This window comes from Peromyscus californicus, unplaced genomic scaffold, assembly GCF_007827085.1.
Source record: "Peromyscus californicus insignis strain IS unplaced genomic scaffold, ASM782708v3 Scaffold_6__1_contigs__length_162567912, whole genome shotgun sequence".
NCBI lineage: Eukaryota > Metazoa > Chordata > Mammalia > Rodentia > Cricetidae > Peromyscus > Peromyscus californicus.
Window position 1 is genome coordinate 84,569,131 of NW_026294584.1, and position 15,494 is coordinate 84,584,624.

The window sequence follows — 15,494 nt, forward strand, 5'->3', positions numbered from 1 at the left end:
AACTTCATGGGCATTTTTGGCCATGATGGAGGATTCTGGTAAGCCGTTGGTTAGAATGGCTTAATTGCTTTCTTTGGAGAGTGGTGTTCATGCACCTTTGTGAAGTTGTGGTTCCCAGTTAAAATGTTTTGATTAGAAAGGAATATGTCCCTAGATCAAGCCTAGTGGGTCCAAAGTTGCTGAGAAATGCCTACACTTACCTGTCCAACTGTGACTAAATCTTTCCCTATAGTGTTCTATATTGGAAATCTCACTTGTTATGGTGGTTTGAATGAGAATGTCCCCATAGGTTAATACATTTGAGTGCTTGGACCCAAGTTGTTGAAACTGTTTGGGAAAGATTAATTATTGGAGGAAGTATAGCACTGACTACTGTCTTTGAGGTTTCAAAAGCTCAATCCACTCTCAGTGAGCTTTTAGCTTCTCTCTGCCTACTATTTGCAGATAAAGATTGAAGCTCTTAGATATTGCTCCAGCACCATGAATGTCTGCCTGTTGACATACTTCCCACTATGTTGATCCCCAACTAACCCTTTGGAAATACAAGCACCCAAATTAAATTCTTTCTTCTAAAAATTGCCTTGGTAATGGTGTCTTATCACAGCAAAAGAAAGGTAAGCCATTAAATACACTATAATCAAGGTACAATTTGTAGAACCAGAGAGGTTAGGCACAGAGGAAGAGCTGGGGGAGAAAGTGAATCTCCTTGGATGGAAGAAATGGAAAATATTTTACAAGTGTACTGGACCTGGGGGGTCAAAAATAGGAGGATCAGATGGGAAGAAGTTGAAGGAAGGAACTGAAGGTGTGAACAAGGAGGAAAGAGCTAGAATTGAAGAGCATTTGAGGAGCGTTTGAAGGGCTGTGTGGAACCCTTGTGCAGTGCAAACTTCCTATAATATATAATAGTGACCCCGATGAATTCTCCAAATATTAAATACAGAACTCCCACTGGCTATCACTTGTCACCAAATGAAACTCAGTGCAGGGATTGACTGTCATCTGTGACTTGTTGGCCAAATGGCTTCCATGAAAATCCCCAAACAACATAGGCTATTGACAAGAAAATAGGTTGCTCTCCACACACTAACAGTAAGATTCCATTGATGAAGACAACACCCACACAAGTCATTGAATATGGAGAGGTCAAGCTGGTGCCTACATAGAAACTCCATCCCCATTTTCTAGTGTCTATGACATGGAAAGGCTCTCTGCAGGCTACCAAGTGAACACCAACCCAACTATAAAACCTTTGATCTATAGCTAGCATGTGTGTAAAATATGCTAGGGAAATGGTAGCACAAAACTTGTGAGAGTAACAAATCGATGTCTGACTTGACTTAAGGCTCAATCCATGAGAAGGAACCCATACTTGACACTGTTTGGTAGCCAAGAACTAGAGTGTAGATGGCCCAGAAACCTAAAGTAAAACCAAATACTACTAAGCAATATCTATATCTATATCTATATCTATATCTATTTATCTATATCTATATCTATATCTATATATATCACAAAATGACTCCTAATGATAGTGTGCTCTGCTCATTGATTGATGTCTTATTTAGCCATCATCACAGAAGCCTACTCCTGCAGCAGATAATCTCTTCCCAGTATCAGTTTTTCTGAATACTAGCCCCATAGGGTTTTGAAAATATTTAATACATTTTTGGGGGGGTTTTCTAGACAGAGTTTCTCTGTGTAGCTTTGTGCCTTTTCTGGATCTCGCTCTGTAGACCAGGCTGGCCTCAAACTCACAGAGATCCACCTGCCTCTGCCTCAGGAGTGCTGGGATTAAAGGAATGCTCCACCACTGCCTGGCAATACTTATTATTTTTATTCTATGTGTACTGGTGTTTTGGCTGCATATTTGTTTGTATGCCATATGAATACAATGCATCAGAGGCTAGAAGAAGGGAAGGTCTAAGATACCCTGGGACTGGAGTTATAAAGAGTTGCTAGCAGTGGTATGTGTGCTCAGAATCAAACCTAGGTCCTGTAGAAGAGCAGCTAGTGTTCCTAATCACTAAGCTCTCTTGCCAAACTGCCTCCTGAGAATTTTAATGCAATAATTAGACAAAATTTTTTTTCCAAGGCAACTCCAAATTTGTGTGTGTGTGTGTGTGTGTGTGTGTGTGTGTGTGTGTGTGTGTGTGTGCTGTGAATGGTTGGGTATTGACAACACTGTTGTATGAATCTCAGCTGTTGCCATAACTGTTACTCTGGAAAAGTTATTTTTTCATAAGAAGCATTCCCTTGTTTTTAACGTTAGGTCTGGGGAAGGGGACTTAGACTTAGGACACTGAACAGTTTATCTAAATAAATACAGATCCGCAGATAGAAACATGACATTGTCCTTTAACTCCAGACAAAGAGGAACACTTTCAGTAACTCGAAACAGCAGAAGTAAAATCAAGACAGCCTGGATTCTCACTTCTGCTTCCCTGATGGTTTGTGTCATGGCATGAATCACTGTGGGAGAGGTACCGTAATAGTGTTGACAGTAATAAGTCGCAATGTCTTCAGCCTGCAGGCTGCTAATCTTAAGAGAATACTGTGTGCCAGATCCACTGCCACTGAATCTCGATGGGACCCCATTTGCCAAGTATTTTGCACCATAGATCAGGAGCTTGGGAGATTTCCCTGGTTTCTGCTGATACCATGCTAAGTTGCTATAAATGTCCTGACTTGCTTGGCATGTCATGGTGACACTTTCTCCCACAGATGCAGACAAGGAGGCTGGAGACTGGGTCATCTGAACATCACATTTGGCTCCTGAGATTGGAAAATTGAAAACAAATTCTCATGAAATTAATTCTGTTATAAGAGGACTTTCCCAGAGACCAGCTAGCAATGACCACACTCAGCTGTATACATTTGCAATGCTGTCTTCCTTACCTGTAAGCCAGAGAAGCAGTAACCATAGGAACTGAGTGGGGGCCCTCATGTCTGTGCTGTGACTGTATGAGGCTGACTCCTGAGCAGGGTGTGACCTGACTATGAAGAAGTCCTCAGGGCAGTGGGCTGTGTCCTGGGCACATGCAAATCGGCAAAGGCTGGACACAGCTGCAGGGATGGTCAGGTTAGTGATTCCTTAAATGCCTGTGGTCCTCTTATGTCTCATGCAAAAGAGGCAGAACAGGTTCATTTTTAGGGAATGTGCTCCTCTTGGGAGACCAAAGAGGAGTTCCAGTCTATGAATTGTACCTTACTTTCTTTTCTAGTCTTTTCAAAATAGGATTTCTTGTTCCAGTTCCCTCAATGGCAGGGACTGTGACATATGGTACAGTTCTAAACAGTAGACAAATTATTACAGGGTCATTTCACAGGTATATGGATGTTATTGATGTGGTGCAACTTTATCATTTTTTTGTTTTCTGTTTATAAGTGAGATTGAATTTTAATTATAACATTTCTTTTTTATCTTTCCTCCCTCTAAAACCCCCCAAATACCTGTTCTTCCCCTCTTCAAATTCACGAATTCTTTTTGTTTTCATTAATTGTTATTGCATATATATAATATATATATATATATATATATATATATATATATTCTTAAATAACATTGTTATATCTGTATAATGTTACATGTCCATTAGGCCATGGACAACCAATTGGTGTGCTCTTCCCTGGGAAGGAGCACATCTTCTGCCATGAGCTTTGTTCAGTTGTCTGTGGTTTCTTGTGAAGAACAGAGGCCTCATGAAATTTTTCCAACCAGTATGGCAGGTTCATTGTTATCCTCCTTGTTCAGCTCACATTTGTGCAGACATATTGGTGAGATTTTACATACATAGCTTTGGATGTTATTAGGAGATATAATCTCAGAGCAAACTTCCTGATCTTCTGGCTCTTAAAATCTTTCTATCCCATTTTCCATAATGTTCCCTGAACCTAGAGTATCCATTGGGGCTTATCTATACAACTCACCAAGCAGCTTCTTGATCATGATGATTTCCATATGAATAAAAATATAATATTGGAAAACATGGTTTGTAAAGGTCAGGATCTCATGTAACTAACTCATTTTTTTCACACAATCTTATTTTACTCTGTTTATGGCAGCTCAGTTACTAAAGAATTACTATGAAAGCCAGCTAAAGTCATAGGTTTTCTCCTCTTCAAATTGTGGATATGATCTCTCTTCCTGGATTAGGCTAGAATTATATCTATTCGAAATCTTCCCATGAGGCTTCAGATTATTGCATCTGACTTCCATTTCCTCTTAACACAAATTATTGTCTTTAAGTAACAGGTGCTTTCTGTTAGAAATATCATTCATGTATTTGAATGTACAGTGGTTGATACCCTTGCATATGCTATGGGCACCATAACTCTTCCAGATAATAAGAGGATATATCTCTTTTTTTGGTTCAAGGAAGAGGGATACAGATCATGTGGTGAGAGAAACATGTAACAAAGTGAAGTGGAAACTACACACAGGGAGTTATAGTCATATTGGGGTCCAGATTGTGTCTTCACTGGGAGTAAGGGTATTGTGGACTTAGTGTGAGTTTTCATGAAGGGTTGAATGCAAAGAGTTTAACATGTGCAGGCAACTATTCCACAGGAGACAGAGATCTGTCAGGGTTAGAATGTCACCTACACAGGGCCTGGAAAGGATGATAAGCACAGGAGTGGTCTCAAAAAGAGCAAGTGGATACATTAAGAAACTGGTTTACCTAAAAAGTCAAAGAAAAAGGTGACTGGTGTCATAGTATTTGCTTTGAAGGATATATCAAAAAGTCTGCAGTAGAGACAAATATGTGCCTCATGTCCTGATTATATCCATTAATATGAATATATTTAAGAAACTGTTAATATGTATGTATGTTTTGATTAATCAATTACATTATGTCCATAAATATACAGAATTCATCAAAATAGTAATTTATTCCACTGTTGGAAGTAACTGCCTTGAAAAAATAAAAAGAATTCATTTCCACAGATTCATACCATTAGCAATATGCAAAATAGAAAAAATACCAAAATAGATGTCTCAATAGCCAATGAAAATTCATACAGGCTTGCCTGTCTTTCCCCTTCATATAATGATCCTTTGGAATCGAAGTGGAGATATTACATGTCAGCTGTTTTATGTCAAATGTTTTCTCACAGGCGTACTGATAGATTTCTTCCTATGATTTTTATATTCTCAACTTTGGAGACTCTTTAAGATGCTAACCAGCAACCTCTATTCAGGTGACAAGAATCTTCAATCCAGCAGCTACATCAGCTCTGCGCTGGACTACAATGGATGAAAGGAAAAGGAAACAGGTGTGATACTAATCCTCCTGTCCAAGAAGGTTATTGTTCAGGGCTAGTGTCAAAGGGCAGGGTTTTCTCCATCTGCAAAATGAGGAATTGTCAGGACCTCCCGTTCCCACTGGCTAACTATGAATACAAAATGTGCCCAGACCACTCTCACAGAAGTGGAGAGGGACTAGGAAAAAATCCTGGATGGCAAGTGAATCAGAAACTGGAAATTTATCTTGTTGATAAGGTTACAGTTACTGTTACTGGATAGCAGTCCAAAGGCTGATGTCTTGATTGGATAAACATGTATTATTGGCTCCTCCTGTTGGAGAAATTGTTAGAAAGAGGACACGGTTGTGTGTTTGTCCATGTGGAGCCCAGAAAAAATATGAACAATCATTAATGGAAATTGTAATGTGCTCAGCAAAACTTATGAACTGAAATTGGGACTGTTTCTTCCTGTGAATGATCAGCAGCATTAGAGAGAATAAGGTGTAGGCTATAAGACATAAATACATGCAGAAAACATACATATGCTCCTAAAGGTAAGAAACTATTCTTTTAAAGTAGCTTAATTTATGGACTTCTTGCCTACTATTAAAATTTTACGCTTGGTTAGAGGCCCAGCATTGCATGAACTGGTGCACTCCTCTAGTCCCAGCTCTTGAGAGTAGGAAGCAGGAATGCCAGAAGTTCAAGGTCAACTTCTACTGCAAGTTTGTGTTCAGGCAGATCTATGTGAGACCTTGACTGTATCAGGAAAAAAATCTGATTTTTTGAAACCAGTAAGGAAATATTGATTATAATATATTAAACTTAGTTAATGGAGTAAAGAAGTTATTACTCCCTACACAAATTTTCAAGGCACATTTGAGTTACTTCAAATAAAACTATGTAGATTGGAAATAGTATTAGCCAAGGATAAAGTTAATATGCATAGTTTTTGGAAAACCCTAAGCATATATATGATTAGAGCTTACATTTCCAAATATTGTGCCAAAGCTATCTAATATAAAGCTGTTCCACGGTTCTACAACAAATTTTAGGCTATTTTAGGTCGCTTGGTTAATGTGGTGCCTCGGTGATGCTGTTACTCCTGCTGTAGCTAAGGGTCAAGCCAAAACATTGGCACCACAAACTTGAAGGCAGGAAGTGTTGAACATTTAAAATCTAACAGAAGTGTTGATATGTAATTACTTGAAATTAATCTTTTTTAAATTATTAAGTTGAATTGTTCTTTGTATGAATATAATTTAGGACCTCTCTATGTTACTGTGTATGCTTGTATGTACTTCCAAAATCTAAAATTTAAAGACTAGAGTATACAAATTCTCAATTTACATTTTAGGAAGTAGAATGAAGACTCTGCTGTAAATTGAAAGTTTTACAACAGCATTAGTGCTTGTGTGTTAGACACACCCATTCCCACAGTGCTTCACAGTCTACAAATATGTAGAAAGATACTATCATCAATATTCCCCACCCCAAGAGGAAAGACAAGACAACTCTGCTTTCATTGTATACTTCTTCCAGATGAAGACAGATCATCACTGATGAAAGCTTACTCTTGCATAGAGCTGTTGTTCCTCACTGAATTTGAAACATTTATGAAAATATTAATTCTTAAAGTGCTGATATTTTCTCAAAAGCCCATTGATGTTCTCCCCAGAATCAATTCCCAGTTTAAGAAATCTGAATCACAGCTCTCAATCAGTCCTTTACATAGGATGCCACAAAGATGGGGCATCTGGTTGTCTTATCCCAATATCTCCATCTGTACATTTCCTTTATTTCCTTGCAGGAAGGGACAGCTTAAAACCCATCAGTAAAACTTCCCTGCTTCTGTTGCAGAAATATTGAGAGAATCTGTTACAGTTCAGTCAAACTCTTGACCGCATTTCATCTTCTAAGGTGGAAGCCTCTGTGTCCTGAGAAGCTGAAAGGGGTTTTATTCTGTTTTGTAGAACTGTGTGAATGGGATACTACATTTCTGTTGTCATTAGTAAGTGGAGGCATTTTAAGGTTCCATTCTGCTGATTGTGAGAGATTAAGAGGTCCAAGACTCATGTCACTGAAGCAAGTTGGGATCTTAGGAGCCTGGTTGTCTGTGCCGTACATAAGTAGCTTGAGAGTGGCTCTTGGCTTCTTCTGGTGCTAGTGAAGGTCAGCAGGGATGCCAATTGAGCTGGCCCAGCAGGTGATAGTGACCCTCTCTGTGAAACAGAAAGGGATGCTTGAGACTGGGAGAGAACTATTTCTCCATTTGATACAAAGAAGGGAAAGATAAAATGAAACAGAAGTTAGTAGAAAGCAAGATTCTGGTATATCTTTATACTACACACTATGTAAAAAGAAATGTATGATGACAAAGAAGTAGAGGAGGAGGAAAAGGAAAAAAGTAAGGAAATAAATAAGGAAGGAAGAAAAGACAGAAGGAAGGAAGGAAGGAAGGAAGGAAGGAAGGAAGGAAGGAAGGAAGGAAGGAAGAAAAGAAAGGTGTAGCTTTTGTTTGTTTTTCGAGACAGGGTTTCTCCATGTAGTTTTGATTCCTGTCCTGGATCTCACTTTGTAGACCAAGCTGGCTTTGAACTCATAGAGATCTGCCTGGCTCTGCCTTCCGAGTGCTGAGATTAAAGGCGAGCCATCGCTGCCCGACCTTTTAAACTAAAACTTTCATGAGTAAAAGGATGCTCATTTTGAGCTTGGAGCCTCCCCTCTTTCTCACCAAGGACACCGAGTAGCAGTAAGTTCACAGTTTGCACCAGCAAACCCATCTTGGTGCCTGGGCTCTTCCTGTGACTACAAGCTTCTATTTTCTAATTTCCTTTTCTTAAAAGCAAGTCTGAGCCATCTATTGCTTCTGGGGAATAAATATGCAAACAGCAGGGTGTAGACAAGGATGTGCTTAGCTTACAAACACAAGCACTCTTGTAGTATTAAGTTGCAGTGTTTGGGGGTTTTTGTTTGTTTATTGTTTTTTGTTTTGTTTTCTTTCTCTCTTTGGTGTTGCACTCTACTGGTCCAGAGTATTACTTACATGCTTCCTCACAGGGAGGCTTAATTTGATCTCCATGGATGAGAGGTTCTACCCTGCAATATGCAATATGTGGAATTTAATTTTTCCATGATAAAGCTCAGCAAAGATGACTGTAATATACATATATGTACATATGTATATATACATATATGTATATGAAATCCTGATGCCCCAGATTTGCCTATTTGCCTGCCCTAGATATAATAGCTGCTCTGACAGTGCTCATCTAATACTTTGCTCATCCATACCAGTCTCATCAACTCTTCCTGAGTCCATAAAGCCCTGGGAATACCAGTGTACCAATGTGTAGTCTGGAACTCGTATTTTCAGGGATATTTCCACAGAAGTTACATGCTGATAAACCCTCTTTTATGAAAAATAAAGAAACATAAATACTGTTTATGTAGCAGCTGTCATGAATCTAACATTCTGCCTCCTCCTGATTTTAAGAGGAGCTTGGTCTTCTGATCTTCCTGAGTCATAGTTGTTTTAAACAGGAGTGAGCATCTGGAAGAAGCCTTTTTCATCTCTGGAGAGAGTGCATTTTTAGGGTCACCAGCTTCATGTGATGTTTCAATGAAATGTGCTCAGACAAGACCCAAGAAGTGGCCAAATTTGTGGAGACATTTATGGATTGCTGAATTGATCAAGAACCTGGGACCCTCTTTCTCTGATTTGTATTTTACAGTGGTTGCCAATGTTGGTATTGTCCCCTGCTGTAGAATTCTGTAATAGGCAAGGTGGAGCCCAGAAGAAAAACTACAAGGATGATGATCAGTGTAAATGCTAGTGTACTTGGAAAAAAAAGTGTGGAAAGCCAAAGCCAGGGGTGTTCATCACTCTGCCTGATCAGAGAAAAAGGTATAATTGTGCAAATACAGTCAGATACTCATGTAAACACAAACACACATCCCACTTCATTCTAAAAAGAAATAAACATTGATAAGAAGGCATTAAACAAAGGTGCAAAATGTGGAAAGTGTATCAATTCCTACAAACATATTCTGTCTCTATTCATAAATATGTTTCACAATGGGGATACACTGAGTAATATTATGTGTATTTGAAATATCATAAGTAAAAAGTTCATTTGGTAATTCCTAATGATATTCTGCTATACTCAGAGATTGGTGCCTAGCCCAACTGTCATTAGAGAGGCTTCGCCTAGCAACTGATGGAAATGGATACAGAGACCCACAGCCAAACATTGGGTGGAGCTTGGGGAACCCTGAGGAAGTGGGGGAGGAAGTATGGTAGGACCCTGTGGTGTCAAGGGCACCACAAGAAAACCCACACAACCAACAAACCTGGGCTCACAGGGACTCACAGAAACTAAACCAACAACTAGGAGTCTGCCTGGGACCAGCCTCTCCAGAAGGGAACACGAAGCTGTAGAGACATTCTGCACAAGACCTTCAAATAGCAGAGATCAGGCTCAGAGGCTCCAAAGGACTTCCAGCAAATGACTGATAAAAGGAGCCCCATATGCTTTCTCTATCACAAAGACAACTCAATGCAAAACAACACAACAATAAACAGTCACCAATAACTGGGTTATGTGATGGACATTCAATGGGAATATGGCAAATTATGAAGTTACCTTCTTTTTTATTTACCAACATAACATAAAGGGTCCACACATATGGTACATAGACATACATATAGGCAAAATACCAATACTGATAAAATAAAAATAGAGCAATATTTTTGAAAAAAACAAAAAAGAAACTAGAGGTGTGTATGTGCCTGATGAGATGAGAGATTCAGAAGAAAGTATCTGAATTGTGCATGGGTGTGAAAACTAGGAGACATTCAGATATGTATGACAATATAAGAGTGAAAGAGACAGACAGCTTCAACTCTGAGTGCTTGGTTAGGAGGGAAAAATTATAATTCTCAGCAGAGATATAAGTAAAACACTATCCTATGCTGGGATCCCCACAATTATAAATTCTGAATCATACAAATACATAGCCTAAGGATTTTTAATTACTAAGCCATATTTCCAGGCCTAGATTTCTAGTCCTCTGGGAAGGTCAATCTTGTGGCTGTGAGAGTGGTTTGCTTTCTGTGACCTCTTGCACAGTGCATCTCTCACCTGTAGAGAGCAAAGTCCATCCAAGGTTTTGTTTCTTCCTTTTCCTCTGTGCTCTGCACATAGCCACTAGAGGGTGTAGTTGGAGGTCTGATCAGTCAGTGTCTATGCAGTAAACTCTTCTCAGTGCCATGCATATTGAGCAGACTGTCATATTCCTGTTAGTTGTTCCTAATCTGGCATCAATAAATATGTATTTGTAAAGCCATGCTGCCCTATGGGGATGCAATTTAAACTACTTTTTAGGATGGTCACATTTTTGGATTTACCTTCTGTTCATAATCAATTGCAACCGTCTTTTCTCTCTACCAGAACTCTTTCAGTAGCCTTCCAAATTTATGACTCCAAATAAGAAAGGTTAGGTGGGTGTGGTGGTTTGACTAAGAATAACCCCCATATGCTCTTGTGTTCTAATGCTTGGACTATAGGGAGTGACACAATTAGGAGTTGAATCCTTGTTGAAGTAAGTGTGGCATTACTGGAAGAAGTGTTTCACTGAGGGGCTGGTTTTGAGGTCTCAGATGCTCAAGCTTGGCCAGTGTGTCATTGTCTCTTGCAGTTACCAGGGGATCCAGATGTAAAACTCTCATCTGCATCTCAAGCACCATGTCTGTCTGTTTGACACCATGCTTCCTACCACGATGATAATGGAATAAACCTCTGAAACTGTAATTCAGCTCCAATTAAGTGTTTTCTTCATTAAGAGTGGCCATGGTCATGGTATCTCTTCACAGCAACAGAGACTCTAACTAAGACAGAAGTTGAGTGCAGGAATAGAAATAACTCTGTAATAGGCTTGACTGTGCATTTGTTAGTAGGAATGTGGACTTTGGAAATTTCGAAATAAAAATCAGTTGAACACTTGAGGTGGGGCCATCCTAATGGAAACATGGAAGACAGTGGTGCTGAAGGGGGATAACCGTAGAGGCATAAAAAAAGCACATGGACAGATGGTTTCAGTGCAGAATTCTATGAGAATTTCAAAGAAGATCTAATACCAAATACTCCTCAAATTATTCCGCACAAGAGAAACAGAAGGAACATTGCCAAAATCTTTTTGTTAGGCTACAGTTACCCTGATACTTAACCCACACAAAGATGCAACAACAACAGAAGAAGAAAATTACAGACCAATCTCCCTCATGAACATCGACACAAATATACCCAGTAAAATACTGGCAAACCAAATCCAAGAACACACACACACACACACACACACACACACACACACACACACACACACACACACAAAAAAAAAAAAAAAAAAAAAAAAAAAAAAAAAAAAAAAAAAAACATCCACCATGATCAAGTAGGCTTTACACCAAAGATAAAGGGGTGGTACAACATATGAAAATCTGGCAATGTAATTCACCATATAAACAAACTGAAAGAAGAAAAAGCATATGATCATCTCATTAGATACTGAAAAGCCTTTGACAAAATTTTACACCCCTTCATCATAAAGGTCTTTGAGATGATAGCAGGGATACAAGGAACATACCCAAATATAATAAAAGAAATATACAGCAAGCCCACAGACAACATCAAATTAAGTGGAGAGAATTTCAAAGCAATTTCACTAAAATCAGGAACAAGACAAGGCTGTTTACTCTCTCCATATTTATTCAATATGGCACTCAAAGTTCTATCTAGAGCAATAAGACAACAAAAGAAGATCAAAGGGATAGAAATTGGAAAAGAATAAGTCAAACTTTCGCTATTTGTACATGATATCAGAGTATATAAGTGGCCCCAAAATTTCTACCAGGGAACTCCTAGAGCTGATAGACACCTTCACTAATGTGACAGGGTATAAGGTTAAGTCAAAAAAATCAATAGCCCTCCGAATATACAAATGATAAACATGCTGAGATAGAAATATAGAAACAACATCCTGTAAAATAGCTATAAATAATAAAAAAATGCTTAGGGGTAACTCTAATAAAACAAATGAAAGACCTGTATGACAAGAACTCTCAGTCTTTTAAGAAAGAAATTGAAGAAGATATCAAGAAATGGAAAGATCTATCATGCTCTTGGATAGATAGGTAGGATTAGCATAATGAAAATGTCACTATTATCAAAAGCAATTTACAGATTCAGTGTAATCCTCATCAAAATCCCAGCACAATTTTTCACAGACTTCAAATTAACAATATTCAACTTTATATGGGGAAAAAAAAAACAAAAAACGGGATAGCTAAAACAATCCTGTTCAATACGGGAACTTCAAGAGGCATCAACATCCCTGACTTCAAACTCAACTACAGAGCTATAATAATCAAAACAGCATGGTACTGGCATCAAAACAAACATGTAGACCAATGGAATCGAATTGAAGGTCCTGACATTGGTCCATGCATCTATGAACAACTGATTTTTAGTAAAGAAGCCAAAATTGTACAATGGAAAAAAGAAAGCATCTTCAGCAAATGGTGCTTCCATAACTGGATGTCAACATGTAGAAGAATACAAATAGACCCATATCTAATGCCATGTACAAAACTCAACTATAATTGGATCAAAGACCTCAACATAAATCCAGTTACACTGAACCTGATCAGGACAAAGTGGGAAGTAGTCCCATGTCCTTTTGCTATGATGCAACTGATTGCAGTCATATGAGTGTTAGATCATGCATATGCAAAAGACAATAAACAGGGGGGCTCCCATAAAATGTTGTTTTAAGGACACTGTTTACTGCTTAAAGTCAGTTTTAGGCTGAATTGTTTGTCTATCCCTACTTGATTATATCCCTCTGGGTGGATTTGACTGCCATGAAGCCATAGATTGGAATGGCCTGATTGTATGGTTGGAAACTGGTGTGCATTCAGCTTGATGACGTTGTCATTCCTGTCCCAGTTAGCTCTCTTCCTCTCTATCATTTCTATTACAGATAAATATATAAGCTCTTAGCTACACCTCCAGGGCCATCCCTGTCTGCCTGATGCCTGCTTCTAACCATATTTTTCATGGACCAACCTTCCACAATGCTAAGCCCCCAAAATAAATGCTTTCTTTTATAAATTGCCTTGGTTGTGGTGCTTTGTCAGAGCAATAGAAAAGTAACTTAGACACTTGCCCTCCTAGTAAAAAGAGAAATGAATAAACATTTAATGTAGAAAAGGCTCCTTTCCTCCATGCATATAGAGAGTTAACAAGCTTTCTGAGGAACCTATGAACAGGAAACCTTACTTTCAGTAAAAAAAAAAAAAATGGACTCTAGATTTTGAGAACAGTCTGTTCCCAATAGCAGTTAGTAAGAATGCTAGTTCCTAAGAGTTTTTAAATATCTAAGACTTAAGTAATTCTTAATTTTATTATATGTGTATTCATGTTTTGTCTGCATACATATTTGTGTGCCATATGAGTGCAATGACTTCAGAATCCAGAAGAAAGTCTCAGCTATCCTGGAAATGGAGTTATAGAGAGTTGATAGCAGTCTAGTGGGCTCTGGGAATCAAACCCAGATCCTCTGAAAGACAAACCAGGGTTCTTAAACAGGGCTCTGGCTATGGGAGAGGCTGCTCTGAGGCCATGGGTTTTGGATGACCTTATTGCATTGTTTGGAGCCTGTAACCACAGGATTTTAATGTTATACTCAGATACTAATTTTCTGATTTTAATTGGATAATAATTTTTCTTATAACTCCTGCTTGGGGTTATGTTTGTGTAGGGGTATGAGTAGGCTGTGTGTGTGTGTGTGTGTGTGTGTGTGTGTGTGTGTGTGTGTGTGTGTGTGTGTGTGTTTTGCTTCTCTGTTGTGTAAATCTCAGCTGTTGCCATTGCTGCAACCCAGGAAAAGTTAATACTTCATGTGAGTCAGGAAGGAGAACCACTTCCCTAATTTTAATGCTAGTGCACAGGAAGAAGACAAGAAGACATAGAAAAGCTTATCTGGCCCCTGTACAAAAACATCACATTGATCTTTAAATACCGGCAAAGAGAAAAGAGAAACACTCTCAACAGCTGGAGACACCAGAAGGAGCAATTTGATCAGCCTGGTCTCTCACTTCTGCTTCTCTGGGTGATTCATGTCATGACTTGAATCACTGTGGGAGGAATACTATAACCATGTTGACAGTAATAAGTTGCAACATCTTCAGACTGCAGGTTGCTGATCTTGAGAGAAAACTGTTGTCTAGATCCACTGCCACTGAACCTTGATGGGACCCCATCTGCCAAGCTGTTTGCACTGTAGATCAGAAGCTTAGGAGGTTTCCCTGGTTTCTGCTGATACCATACTAAACTCCGCTCAATATCCTGAATTGCCTGGCATGTGATGGTGACACTGTCTCTCAGAGATGCACGTAAGGAGGCTGGAGACTGAGTCAGCTGGATGTCACAACTGGCACCTGAGATTGGAAAATTGAAAACAATTTTCCACACAATTAATCATGTTAGATGAAGACTTTCCCAGAGACCAGGCAACACTGACCACACTCAGCTGAATGAATTTCCAATGCTGTCTTCCTTACCTGTAAGCCAGAGAAGCAGCAACCCCAGGAGCTGAGTGGGGGCCCTCATGTCTGTGCTGTGACCTGTGTGAGGATGAATCCAACACAAGGTGTGACCTGACTATGAAGAAGTCCTCAGGGCAGTGGGCTGGACTTTAGGCACATGCAAATCAGTAATGGCTGAGTTCACCCACAGAACTGACCAAATGACACATTATAGGCCTGAGGTCCTCCTGAGTCTCAGAACACAGAGGCAGTACATGTTTATTTGTAGGAGTGTGTTCCTCATTGGACAGCAAAGAAGAGCACCTGTCTATGAGGTGCACCTTATTTTGATTTCTCTCATGCTCAATGTAAAAATCTCTTTATTGTGTTTTCCTCCATGGCAGGGCCTGTCGGATATGGTACCATTCTAGAAAGCATACAAATGGTTACAGGTCCTGTCATAGGTGGGTGCAGATGTTATTGAGGTCACTCAACTTCTTCACTTTTTCCCCATTTATTTGTTAGATTGTACTTTTTTAAATTCATTTTACATACCAACCATGGATCATCCTCTCATCCTTCCTCCAGCTCCCCCCACCCCCACCTTCCCCCCACTTCTTATACCTCCTCCCATTCTTATATTCCCACCCATTCCTTATACCTC

At 39.2% G+C, this 15,494-nt stretch overlaps 2 gene segments (V, D, J or C); both read right to left on the reverse strand.

Annotated features, from left to right (window-relative positions):
* Window positions 1–2,311: 2,311 nt before the first annotated feature.
* Window positions 2,312–2,947, reverse strand: LOC128099626 (immunoglobulin kappa chain variable 12-41-like). The segment is given in 2 exon segments: window positions 2,312–2,775; window positions 2,899–2,947. Coding segments are annotated over 2 exon segments (513 nt in total).
* An 11,473-nt stretch (window positions 2,948–14,420) lies between these two features.
* On the reverse strand, window positions 14,421–14,915 carry LOC128099628 (immunoglobulin kappa variable 1-39-like). The segment is given in 2 exon segments: window positions 14,421–14,743; window positions 14,867–14,915. Coding segments are annotated over 2 exon segments (372 nt in total).
* Window positions 14,916–15,494: the final 579 nt, after the last annotated feature.